The sequence below is a fragment of the Schistocerca americana genome, chromosome 1 (genome assembly GCF_021461395.2).
Source record: "Schistocerca americana isolate TAMUIC-IGC-003095 chromosome 1, iqSchAmer2.1, whole genome shotgun sequence".
In the NCBI taxonomy this organism is placed as follows: Eukaryota; Metazoa; Arthropoda; class Insecta; order Orthoptera; family Acrididae; genus Schistocerca; species Schistocerca americana.
This window is the reverse complement of record NC_060119.1, coordinates 1019796388-1019810171: the sequence shown is the minus strand read 5'-3', so window position 1 is coordinate 1019810171 and position 13784 is coordinate 1019796388. Positions and strand designations below refer to the sequence as shown.

Genomic DNA, 13784 nt, shown 5'->3' with positions numbered 1-13784 from the left:
TCAAACGTTTAAAAAACATAATACAATGTAATGAGAACAATCTGTAGTGGGATTAACAGTAGGTACACACTATTTTGCAGATTTTTGGTATTCGTATAGCGTTTTTACAAGATTTTGACATATGGGTTGACGTTAGGGAAAGATAACAGCGTAATATGCACATGTGAGTATAAAAGAACAACTAGTCAGTGATATTAGACAATATTCTATTTTATGTACTGCGATTGTGAGTGGGTTGAATATATCGCACTCCTAAAAGTGTCCACTTACAAAAAAATGGCTCCAAGCACTGTGGGAGGTCATCAGTCTCCTAGACTTAGAACTGCTTAAACCTAACTAACCTTAAGAAATCACACACATCCATGCCCGAGGCAGGATTCGAACCCGCGACCATAGCAGCAGCGCGGTTCCAGACTGAAGTGCCTAGAACCGCTCGCCCACAGCGGCTGGCTGTGCACTTAAATTCATTAGAGTAAATGTCTAAAAGAATCGAAAAAAATGTGTATTCTTAGCTTTGTTTGTTCACTGTTCTTTGAAGGAGCTACATATCGCAGTTTGTTCTAGATCGGCCATTTTCGTGATTGTTTTAGACATTTATTCAAATGTATTGTAAGTGCACGCTTTTATATGTATGATAAATACGACCCACTCAAAATCGCAGTAAATAAAATGGAATGTTGACTAGTTATTTGATGTGCAAATGACGTTGTTGTCTCCACCTAACGTAAATCTGTAACAATCTAAATCTTGTAAGTACGTTATAAGAATGTGAACAGACTACATAATTGGTTGTACCTACTGTTAATCCTACTATGAAGTGTTTTCATTATTTTTTGTTATGTTTTGTAGATAGTTTAAAACGGCTTAATGCCGAAACTGCAGTCGTAATAAAAAATTCTAACAGCTCAAAACAAGATGACATCATTTAATAATACGTTGCTAAACTACAGGCGTATCAGTGTCACCGCAACACAAAGAGCCAATGCGCAAAATAGTCGACTAACATAATAGCCTACAAAAGTATTTCTGATTGATGTCACTGCACTAAAGTACCCGTCTAGAGAACACATTCAGGCGGAAACTGCATAGACAAAACAATGATGGCCAGCGATTTCATTACATCGCATTAGGTAGGCCTTTACACTGTTGTGTTCAAATCCGTGATTCAGTTTTCCATCACAGGTGGTAGTCGGCATACGACTTTTCGTTATTTCGCTACATACTTATTACAATATGGCTGACATAATTTACGTACAGAAGATATACTGTGACAAGCGCGGAATCTATCCTTGAACTACATAACCCGTGTAGAAATATAGTTCCGTCCAGAACTGAGAGTGTCTGAGAATAACCTTGTTGGTGGGCTCCAAGAAGCAAAGAGTTTACGTGGCATATCAAATTTTTTGTATGGATGCAGTGAGGGACCAACTGTCATGCAAGGATATAGAATGTTCAAATGTGTTTACTGATATAGAACTGATCGTTGTGCGCATATTTGTGACAGTAAGACAGTACTCAAGGAAAATGTGGTTAACACTCCACAGTAGCGACACGAATGAGAATATATTTGCCAAATGGAAGAAGAAAGGGAGTAAATTTTTCACACTGTGCGTTTTCTGTGCTGTCTGCGTTAACAGATTGAAATACATTCAATATTAACGCATACCAGTTTTTCTACCGTCCTTGTCGGTAGCAGTCGCTAATCCAGGACACATGTAATTAAAATTTCTAGACGTTTAGTTTAATATCTAGTATTGCCCTTCTGTCACCCATTCACGTTTTCCCTAAGCTTTGTAAGACTGACCGTGATCAACTTAATTTCCTATTTATTAAATGCTCACGAATCCTACACGCAGTTGAATGCTGCATGATAAACAGTCTGAGTACCTCTGTGCTAATAAAATGAATCACGCAAGCCATAGCGAGATTCATGTTTACCTTACCGTAAACTATTGTACCTTTGCATCAATATCCGTTCTCAGTCCAAGCACTGGATCGTTATTTTATTCCATGCAATTCTTAGATGATGTCTCATAAACATAGAGTGTGGTTTATGTATTATCAGAGTTGTTGCGTCGATGGAAAATATCATAATTTTTTAATTGTTCCAAAACGTTCTACCAGGAGGGGATGTACTCAGATAAGAAGGTTCCTAGTGGACGACAATCGGTCATCTGACCAACAAATGGGAATAAATCAGCTATCTGAAATATCATACCATCCCCACGCCCACCATCCTACTGAATACCCGAGAAGAGTCCAGACTATCTTATGGCGTGAAACTCTAAAATCACACAGCACACTGCCTTATTTCTTATGTAATCGTTAAAAAAAAAGTGCAGACTTCCTAATGAAGACTATACTGTTAAGTCGTTCAGCTAACCAAGGTAATTACTAACAAGACTCAGGAGTACTTTGGCTTTTAAAAGATCTGAACACATATGTCAGGTTAAGAAACCTGCATCAATTCTTACAGATTTTTCAAGTTGAAAACCAGGTTTCTTCGATATACAGGATAATTCAGTATCATAAGAAGGCAATGCGTAAGTAAATAATACTCTAAAACTGTCAAGGTAAGTTTTTACAGTATTTATTTTCTTATTTTATTACGTATCTTTATAATATTTATAAAGTGAATTGTTAGAGGTACACACTTTATCTAAAATTTGCTACCTAGGCCATTTAGATTTCATTTTAAATAAACGTTATTTTATTAAAGAACGACAGAGAATTAGAGACAGTTTTAAGTATAGCACAAACAACATCACTTTCAAATATATATGAAGCAGAATGTTTACTGCAGTACAAATAATACATATAAAAAGGAATTAGTTTTATTAGTTTAGCGGTCACCTACATCTAAGAAAAAGTAAAGATAATTCTGTGGTATTATGTCCATAAATTCTGCCAGCAGAAACAACGAACAAAATACTCGGTTCATAGCAGTATTTACAGACGTGGACTTCGAAAGCTGGCCACGTTCCCTGACGCACAACAGTCAATTCTTAATAATTTTTAAAGAGAATATTCAGAATTGTTGTATGTTAATCTACTGTTTTATTTTTGATTGATATCTGACTGTACATTTATGCAACCAGAACTTATTATTTACTTACAGATGTGATGTGAAATACATAATCCACGAAAAGAATTGTTAGTTTACAGGTACTGACGTGCTCTATGAACACGGTGGTGCAGTTATCATTTAACGTCCTACTGGAACATCTTGTTACGATCGAATAGCAAATTTAATTTTTCAGATTGTTTAGAGATAGTTTGAAATGCGTACAGGTGTGTGAAGATATATGAAAACCTGTCATTCTTGAGATTTTCTACCATCTTAAATCTTTGTTTTAGTCGTATTACAAAGTTTTCTGATATATAGATGTAAAAAAGTATTAGACTGAACATTATGAACTACGACACTTTAATGTATTAAATGTAAGGTAAAAATGTTTAGTGACTTATAGTAACAGGTATCACATTCGTCAGGATGCTAGCGATTATAATCACATACATAATATCTTCTTTTAAACGTGCACTTTGAAGTCAATATTGTTTGCAGTGTTACTTATAAAGGAATACAATAGTAAAGGCAATGGTTGCAGCAACAGATAACTCAGTTGGGATATAAAATGGATATAAAAGCTTTTCACCACATTCATTTCAATGAAACATGAAATGTTTTAATCATCTAACGCTCAAATATATTTACAACAAAAATAAGGTTTGTTGTACATCTCACATCACCTGAAGAATAATTTAACAACCAATAACTTTACAAAATTATTGTAATGTTTGTGTCTAGATGGCCTTTTAACACAAATGACACTGGAACTTTCCAGCGATTGTCATGAACCACATAAACAGCTTTTGTATTATTTCATTGTAGATAACATTAACATTTATCAAAATAGTTTCCGAAAAATACAGTACACAATCAGATGGGTGCAACCTAACGTCAACATTATTACAATTGCTTTTCATAAAATAAATATAAGCAGTTCTTATATACAAGTTGCACTGAACTTTAGTCTGGATTTCTCGCAGGTCTCGACAGCAAATTGGGCGTATTACAAAAGTATGACGTCATTATGATTGAAAATAATCATGTTTTCTTTTGTTCTCTTGTTTTTTCTAAATTTTCTGTAATTATTTCTTTTATACTTTAGTAATGATCGGAAACATGCCCTTGTGTTCAAAATTATATTCACAATCTCGATGGACAAAATATTTTTTTAACTGCCTGCACTAAAATAGTACACAACACCTGGATTTCACTCTCGAATTCCGCTACAGTGAAAGTTACGTCAACTATTTGTTGTAGAAGGTCGCCAACTCAATTTTACCACTGAAACTATTTTCTCATTCGGCGTTAGCTTATCAGAATTCTAATACTGTAACCACACAGGCGACAGCGAAGGCTTAGAACATAAAGTGTTTCTATAATCAGAATCTTTTACCTTCAAACTCTATTGCTAGTGTTACAGTATTTGATTGAAGAAAGATACGGTTTATGTAAAACTGTTTTGCTTTCCAGTAAAGTATACATTCAGAGCATAAATTGGAAAATAGTCACGCATTACTTCAGTTGTAATGTTGAAACTGCTGAGGAACCGAAATAAGGTTTGACTAGCAACATTTAGTAAACGGTGACGACTAGTTTATAGACCTAGATATTGATAAATAATTATTATTTACATGTCTAGTCGTAAAGGAGATTACAAACTTTCAGAAGATTCTATTCTACAGATAAACTAAAGCTAGACACCATAATTTAAGGGCAATGTGATTTTAACTGTCTATACATCAGATTATTTGTCCACTGGCGTCATCAAAACACACACATATGAATTATTTGGTGAGACTACCCAAATGGCGAGCAGGATCGACTTATACGAAAAATGCACTTCCTGTTAAAAAATAAATATCCAGTTCTCAGACATTATGGCACTCAAATGCTTCTTACTTATCACAGAATTGCTAAGAAAATAAAAAAAAATACATGACATATCTAGGCCACTTACATACGGACAATCTTAAAACAAATACGAAAGCGCCATTTCATAAACACACATACAAACTCACAAATACAAAACACGTTCCACAACAGTGACGGATTAGCAGCGAAACCCATCCCATTTATCACCGAATGCTATATACTTTACATGTATTAGACATATAGCTGTACACACTTCCACATTAGGGTCGATTTCTTTACAGCCACATTGAGGAATATCTTTCAAGCGAAAATTACTGAAAACGATGCATGATAAACTATAGTCGTATTAAGATACTTGCGTAGCTAAAAAATTGCGCGAAAAAATTATTTTAAGTAATCATTGTTATAATTTAATGATCTAGATGGGTCTACAGTAGACACACACTCATTTCGATGGACCGTATTTAGTACTGCGATACATTGACACCTTTTGCAGTTACTGAACAATTCCTGTGTGAGACACTTTGGTTCTTCAGCGGAACATCCCAAATACTCTGCACAACAGTTTTGAGGAATTTTCATTTAACAGAGTAAATGTCACAGTCAGGCATTAGGCCATGGAAGAGGAAGTGCTGGGCATTGATCGAAGCTACAAAGAGGATCGTGCCTTGGCATTGATCGAAGCTTCAAAGAGGATTGTGCAGGGTGGCCAAACAGCTACATTTGTACACTTTTTGCACGAAAGAGAAAGGATCTAGTTCTTGTTTGCTTGGATTTATAATCTGTCTAACAGTTTGAAGCAATATGGCTGTTAGCCACGTCGAACTAGTGTGACATAGCAGTTACTTCTGGCACATCTGTGCTTTGTCCCTACATCCGCAACAACTTCTTTGTTTGTGATAGTATAAATCCGTGTCGACTGATAGGATGGTTTCTGCTGCTGTAACAAACACATCCATAGATCCAGAGCTTTCTCACACACATATAAACTTGAAAACATCAAATAAGAAAAGCAGGCTGCACCTGATCTCAAGCGTCTGTGATATTCTTACTCTCAAACTTCTTATCACTGTGATGCGTTAATTTCAACATGATGATGGTGGAGGATAGTGTCACTTAGCAAAAACAGTCTGATTACCGTAGAGTTAATTCACAGTTCTTTCTCAGCTCACTTGATGTGGTCAGATACACTGAACTGTACACTATGAGTATAACAATAACAACAACAACAAGCTTTACACTTTATTTGTGGCGTCATACAAAGCCTATGATAGCGAAATTAAAAGCAAAACTTACGTCTTAAACGTCTAGTTAGCAAGCAACTTTTCTTCGGTTCTATCCCCGTCAGTGACTGATAATGAATAGCAAAAGATATCACACCGTTACAAAGAAATCTAGATATGGCTTAAAGAGTCAGGAAGTTGCTGATGTTATCTGCGGTACCTTCTTTCCGTTGATATTGTTATGAAAAACAAAGTTTGTCCACGCTAGCACTGTATTTCGAGTATTAACAGTTTCGCTGTAACAATTTTCTCACAGGCGAGCAAAAATTATTTGCTTTCCTCTGAATGTTTAAATGCTGTTCCTCTAAAACGCTAGCTTTGCGCTTAGTTGCTAACATCAGTATCATTCCGTGGACTTTAGAAAAAAAATTAAATTTACTACACAGTAGATGGAAACTGGAACCTGAAGAAATTACATTAGAAATTTTTTGGTACAAAATGTGAACCTTTACCAACCCGTAGGCAACGTGAATTAGGGAGTTTATTTTAGGTGGAGATATAACAGGGAAAAAAAAAGAAATGGTCATGTTTCCGGACGGTGACTATGTGTTATACGGTAGTGTGCTAAAGACACACGAGTCCTCAGTGTCCACCGAAAACCACAGTCAGGTAAATCATGATAGGAATTAATCATTCAGTAGAGTCTATAAAACGGCGCATGCCTCATTGTAAAATTAGTAGCTTCTTATTGAGACCTCATGGTTTCAGCGCAGTATATATTATGCTGCATTTACATATTTTTTATTAATTTAGTTAGAGAAAAATGGAAGCCAGTGTATAACTTTTGTAATGGCAGCGAAAGTGTGACGGATGCCAGTAATGATAGAAATGCCAGTCTTTTCACGATATTTTATCAATATTTCCACGCGATATCAATTGTTATCTCCGAAACAAAATGTTGAAAATAGCATATTTCGTAACACTCGTGTTTTGGAAAGATAATAACACGATTCCTTTATGAAGTTTCCTTAAAAACTTCCTGACTCTCCAAGGAAGTCATTGTAGCTTTTTTATTGAGTACTTAAATGCTTGTGTATCAGTTTAACATTCGTGGAGAAGTTCATTATTCATATCGTGCAGATGTACAGTAGAGATTTGACAGAGAGATACACAGAAAACATTTAACGTGTCCATAGTAACCTATTTCCAAGTGCAATGAGATGAATCTACACGATATATTTCGATTACAACCAAACAATAATACTGTCCCTATGCACGTCAACGGGTCACACGAAGCGCAAAGGAACGTGAAGTTGTGAAGTTGCCGAACATTGTCAGCCACTGCTCAGACATATTCAAACGACAGTCACTTTGCGACGGAACAGATGTTTCGCAACAGAAGTGAACGGCAACGAAAGGTTACTCTTCAACCTGTAACAAGAGTCAGCATTCAGCGGAATGGAGGTCAACGTCCTCGGACTACCAGGGGGGAGGCCGTGCGACGCAACGAGGGGCTACCCCGGGGCGGGCGACGGTGACGCCGGCGCCTGTTGCGGGGGCGGCGTCGCGACGCCGGGGGTGGCCGGGAGCGGCTGGCCGGCGGCCGACATGCGCGGCCCGGCGTCGCCCATGGAGAGCGCCTGCACGATGCGCGGGTCGGCCTTGCTGCCCTCGCGGAACTCCTCCAGCGTCAGCCGGTCGTCGTGGTTCTTGTCCATCTGGTCGAAGATCTTGTCCACGCGCTTCTGCGGAGTGTTGTCGTCGTCCGCGTTTGGCTGCTGGCCCTGCGGGAGGAAAGCACTCGCCAATACCAGGCAGCCAGCACACGTACTAATCGATAACAGTTGAAGAGTCTAACCCAAAAACATGCTAAGTGCCAAAAACTTGTTTGCGAGTTATGAAACAAATACCGGGTGATAGAGAAGTCAGTACAAATTTGAAAACTTAATAAACCACGGAATAATGTAGATATTGTTGTTGTTGTGGCCTTCAGTCCCTCAGCATCATCCGACTTAATTCGACTACATTCCATTATCCTTGTTTTGCCTTTGTTGATGCTCATCTTATACCCCCCTTCAACACACTATCCATTCCGTTCAACTATTCTTCCAAGTCCTTTGCTGTCTCTGACAGAAATACAATGTCATCGGCGAACCTTAAAGTTTTTATTTCTTCCCCATGGATTTTAATACCTATTCCGAATTTTTCTTTTGTTTCCTTTACTGCTTGCTCAATATACAGATTGAACAACATCGGGGAGAGGCTACAACCCTGTCTCACTCCCTTCCCAACCACTGCTTCCCTTTCATGTCCCTCGACTCTTATAACTGCCATCTGGTTCCTGAACAAATTGTAAATAGCTTTTCGATCCCTGTATTTTACCCCTGCCACCTTCAGAATTTGAAAGAGAGTATTCCAGTCAAAATTATCAAAAGCTTTCTCTAAGTCTACAAATGCTAGGAGCGTAGGTTTGTCTTTCCTTAATCTAGCTTCTAAGATAAGCTGTAGGGTCAGTATTGCCTCACGTGTCCCAATATTTCTACGGAATCCAAACTGATCTTCCCCGAGGTTGGCTTCTACTAGTTTTTCCATTCGCCTGTAAAGAATTCGTGTTAGTATTTTGCAGCAGTGACTTATTAAACTGATAGTTCGGTAATTTTCACATCTGTCAACACCTGCCACCTTTGGGATTGGAATTATTATTTCTTGAAGTCTGAGGGTATTTCGCCTGTCTCATACATCTTGCTCACCAGATCGTAGAGTTTTGTCAGGACTGGCTCTCCTAAGACTGTCAGTAGTTCTAATGGAATGTTATCTACTCCCGGAGCTTTGTTGCGACTCAGGTCTCTCAGTGCTCTATCAAACTCTTCACGCAGTATCATATCTCCCATTTCATCTTCATCTACATCCTCTTCCATTTCCATAATATTGTCCTCAAGAACATCGCCCTTGTATAGACCCTCTATATACTCTTTCCACCTGTCTGCTTTCCCTTCTTTGTATAGAACTGGGTTTCCATCTGAGCTCTTGATATTCATACAAGTGTTTCTCTTTTCTCCAAAGGTTTCTTTAATTTTCCTGTAGGCAGTATCTATCTTACCCCTTGTGAGATAAGCCTCTACATCCTTACATTTGTCCTCTAGCCATCCCTGCTTAGCCATTTTGCACTTCCTGTAGATAGAGAGGTAAAAATTGACACACATACTTGGAATGACATAGGGTTTTATTAGAACAAAAAAAATGTCCGACAGATGGCACTGGACAGCAAAACGTCAGTGACCGCGCATGACAATCGTGTATACATGTTATTTAGTGAAGCGGAGGGCATTTGCGGTGCGGGCGTTTCAAAAGATGGTGGAAGATGACGATTGGTTGAGTAACGTGTTGTGGACCGACGAAGCTCATTTCACGCTCCGAGGGTCTGTCAACGCCCACAACTGCAGAATTTGGGCTACCGAAAATCCTAGAACTGTCGTGGAAACTCCATTGCACGACGAGAAAGTCACGGTATGGGTTGGATTTACCACATTTACCGTTATCGGGGCTTTTTTCTTCGAGGAAATGTGTGGTTCTGGTTTTGTAACAGCTACCGTGACAGGTGAGAGGTACGCCGATATGTTACAGAATCGCATCATCCCCAGCCTGGCTGATAAACACCTGCTGGAACGAACGATGTTTATGGGGGATGGCGCTCCACCACATATTGCTAGACGGGTGAAAGATCTCTTGCGCGCGTCGTTTGGTGACGATCTTGTGGTCAGCCGCCACTTTCGTCATGCTTGGCCTCCCGGGTCCCCAGACCTCAGCTCGTGCGATTATTGGCTTTGTGGTTACCTCAAGTCGCAAGTGTATCGTGATCGACCGACATCTCTAGGGATGCTGAAAGACAACATCCGACGCCAATGCCTCACCATAACTCCGGACATGCTTTACAGTGCTGTTCACAACATTATTCTTCGAGTACAGCTATTTTTGAGGAATTATGGTGGATATACTGACCATTTCCTGTAAAGAAGATCATCTTTGCTTTGTCTTACTTTGTTATGCTAATTATTGCTATTATGATCAGATGAAGCACCATCTGTCGGACATTTTTTGAACTTTTGTATTTTTTTGGTTCTAATAAAACCCCAAGTTATTCCAAGCATGTGCGTCAATTTGTACCACTCTATCTACATTATTCCGTGATTTATTCAGTTTTCAAATTTATACTGACTTTTTGAACACCCGGTATATCACCAAAGTTTTCATTTTAAATTATAATATGGAATATAGTTTACACTACATAGTAGGATAATTGTAGGTAGTAAAGATAATTCTCATTTATTGTTTCGTCTCAGTTGCTCATTTCTAATTAGATTGTAATAATCGATCGCTCTGGATCATCTTCAGATCTAAGTAGTAGCGTCAGCAACCAATCATGTCTAGTTAGAACCAAAAATCAGAGTGAGTACCTGTTTCGATCACTCTCGATCGTCTTCAGATCTAAGCAGTTGCACTAGCAACCGGTCTTGTATACTCAGAATCACTTACCAGTGTCATGTGGTTCTGAGTAGACAAGACGCGCTACTGAGGCAGTTACTTAGATGTTAAGATGATACAGTGATCGAAACATGTAATCTACTTAAAAATATGAAACTGAGGCAGAACAATAAATGAGAATTTTTTAAACGTCTATATAGACGTTGAATTTCTAGAGATAATTATGTTGACTATAGAGGAATTGTAGTTGATCGTTATATTTAATTAATGGTATTGCATGTCACATAATTACGAGGTTTGTTAGAAAGCAATGCACCTATTTTTTTCTCGGCTTAAAACAATGCTACGAATGGGAAACTTTACGTATGTGTTATTTGAAGTCTTCTGAGTGAGCGCGCCAAGTTTCCGTAACTTTCGACTGATAGCGTAGTTGCAGGGTAGTTTCAAAATGGCGTCTATTGGTGATGTACGTTACAAGCAAGGTGCCGTCATTGAATTTCTCGCTGCAGAGAAAGACACTGTGGAGAATATTCACAAACGCTTGTGCAAAGTCTATGGAGTATCTGCTGTCGACAGAAGTACAGTTAGTCACTGGGCACGGAGAGTGAGGTCATGGTGGTTCGGCGGAGCTCCACGATTTTCAGCTGTCGGAGAGACCATCGACGGCTGTCACACGTGACACACCTGACCTAGCCCCCTCGGACTTCCACTTGTTTCGGCCATTAAAGGATGTCATTCGTGGGAGACATTTTGAGGACGATGAGGAGGTGATTGACACAGTGAAGCACTGCCTCCACCACCAGGACACGGATTGTTACCGACAGGGCATACATGCTCTTGTTTCGCGTTGGAAGGTCATAGAACGGGATGGAGATTACTTGGAAAAACGGAGTGTCAAGGGTAATTTGAGTCTTCGTACCAGTACACTGCTTGAAAGAAACTCAAAGTATAAATCAATCTAACTGAGTACGACACTGCTTCTCATAAAATGGTCTGTATTGTTCATCCAAATGTGGGATCATTGATAACAAGTCTTTTTCTTTGCTTAGTACTCTTTGTCCTTCAGTTCCTTTGAATGTTACGTTTCTGTTGTCTGAGACATCCACTTTCCAATTTCGCTGAAGGCATGTTTCACTTCTGTGACTCTGGGATTCCTTGCTGAGAGGCGAACCATAGTTATATTTGAGATCTGCAGCTTTTTTGTTGCTACCCAGGGAAGGGCAGAAGACTGAATAAGATGATTCTTTTTTCGATTAACTCGTTGGCTTCAAATTTGTTAGAATATGTACCAGATCCTGCAATATCTTGGAGGTCTTCAGGCGCAAATGCCTTGCACAGCGTCTTCCTCTTCTCGAAGTTCCTACCGCACGGCAGGTAGCTATGGCCAGATACTAAGAGCATTTTTCCAATGATGTCAGAGACTTCAATTGACGTAAGGTAAACAAAAAGGAAGATTATCTTTCTGTTTTTTATTCAAATCAAGTTCTGTGTAAACAAGTGAGCAACATAGCAAAGCTTCCATATTGTGATGAATGTATGAACTAAACTAACCACAGTGGCACATAACAGTTACTTGGGTGCATTTGCAACGTTTCATAGATGGATTGTAATGCGAAAACTGATTTTTTAAAAAAATAATACATAGCAGGTTCTTTAGTTACTTTCTCTAGCTGTTCTTGAATATTCCGATATCAGTCGCTGATACGTAAATAGGTTCATATTAATGATGTAAATACCTACGCTTCTGCGGCCGGTGTCAATGTTATTAAAATCGTTCTGCATGTAATGCAACATCATCGTATAAAATACTTAAAATCTCAAAGTACTAAAATAAGAGACATTTTGGTCATGGTACAGAGAACTACCTCACGGCATGTAATCGCTATAACGTGACCTAAACGTCGAATATTTCACGCTTTTTAATATTTTACCGGAGGAGACTACAATACACCCAGAAGGATTTAAATGAGATTCATATTCATGTGCTGGATATACGAAGACGATCCTAGTACAGTGAGAAGTTTGTACAAATCCAGAAGCTCTAGCAGAAACGTGACAAAGAAGTGGATTGCCCAGAAAGTGGGGGAGGGTTGGGAACGAAGTGAAGCATCACACGATGAGTGTTTATTTCACTGATTACAACAACACTCAAATCGTGAGGAGCTTACTTGAGTGAGCACATTTATCAGTGTGACAGCTCCCCAGCATAGTGTGTGTGCGGGCACTGATTCTGTTGGGAAGGATGTCTTAAAACTATTGTGTCCTCCTCTGAGGCAAGCTAGCAGCTGGAACTGATCTTTGATATCCTGGTTACTGTCACTAGTACGGAGTTGACACCCGAACTTGCACCACACATTTTACATCTATGGTTGATCTGGGGATCTTGCAGGTGGCAGTAGTACCTCAGCATCACGCAGACAGTTGATTCTGACAAGTGCCATCCGTAAAGAACTTCCCAGCACCGTGCTATGTGAGGAGCAAGGACAAGGGATGACGTGAAATGTAACATATGTCACTGGCGTCGGGTATTTTTTTTTTTTCCTGGAGAGTGCTGGACTTGTGCGGCGCTTGATTCTCGTTGTAGATGGCTGAGTAGGCGTCTAGGTGCAGGCATGCAATCCGACAGTCAGGCGGAGATGGTTGGTTGGTTGGTGGATTCGGGGGGCGATCAAACAGCGAGGTCACCGGTCCCATCACATTGGGGAAAGAAATCGACCGTGCCCTTTCAAAGGAACCTGAAGCGAGTTAGGGAAATCACGAAAAACCTAAATCTCAGGAGGAGGTGGGTCAGTCACATCTTGGGCTGCGATTCTTATACACACTTGTTTGTTTACGCATGTAACTAAGTGGGGCCAAAGTAAAGTCCGTCCTCCATGGTCATATAACCAGCCAGTACATGCAATTGTATCATAAATGGTAAGAATTAATAAAATAACATCTACACTAATCCTCTGCAGACAACATGTCACTGAGTCTATATTAAGTGGTATAATGAGCACTGTAACACACGAATGTGCATAAATTTATTCCAGGAACTCCCAGACAGAATAGAAGAACTGTTCAATGAGGAAATCGTTCAATTTAGACTGGAAAATTGCCGTTATTTTTTAAAAACGCTTGTAGCTTACTGAAAATGG

General features: G+C 39.2%; 1 protein-coding gene across 1 annotated transcript in view; it reads right to left on the bottom strand.

Annotated features, from left to right (window-relative positions):
• Positions 1–2645: 2645 nt before the first annotated feature.
• LOC124616383 (frequenin-1) overlaps positions 2646–13784 on the bottom strand; it is a 274518-nt gene continuing 263379 nt past the window's right edge. The window contains exon 7 of the mRNA XM_047144692.1: positions 2646–7949. Within this exon, the coding sequence (XP_047000648.1) occupies positions 7680–7949 (270 nt within the window). The 3' untranslated portion in view covers positions 2646–7679. The remainder of the gene's footprint in view (positions 7950–13784) is intronic.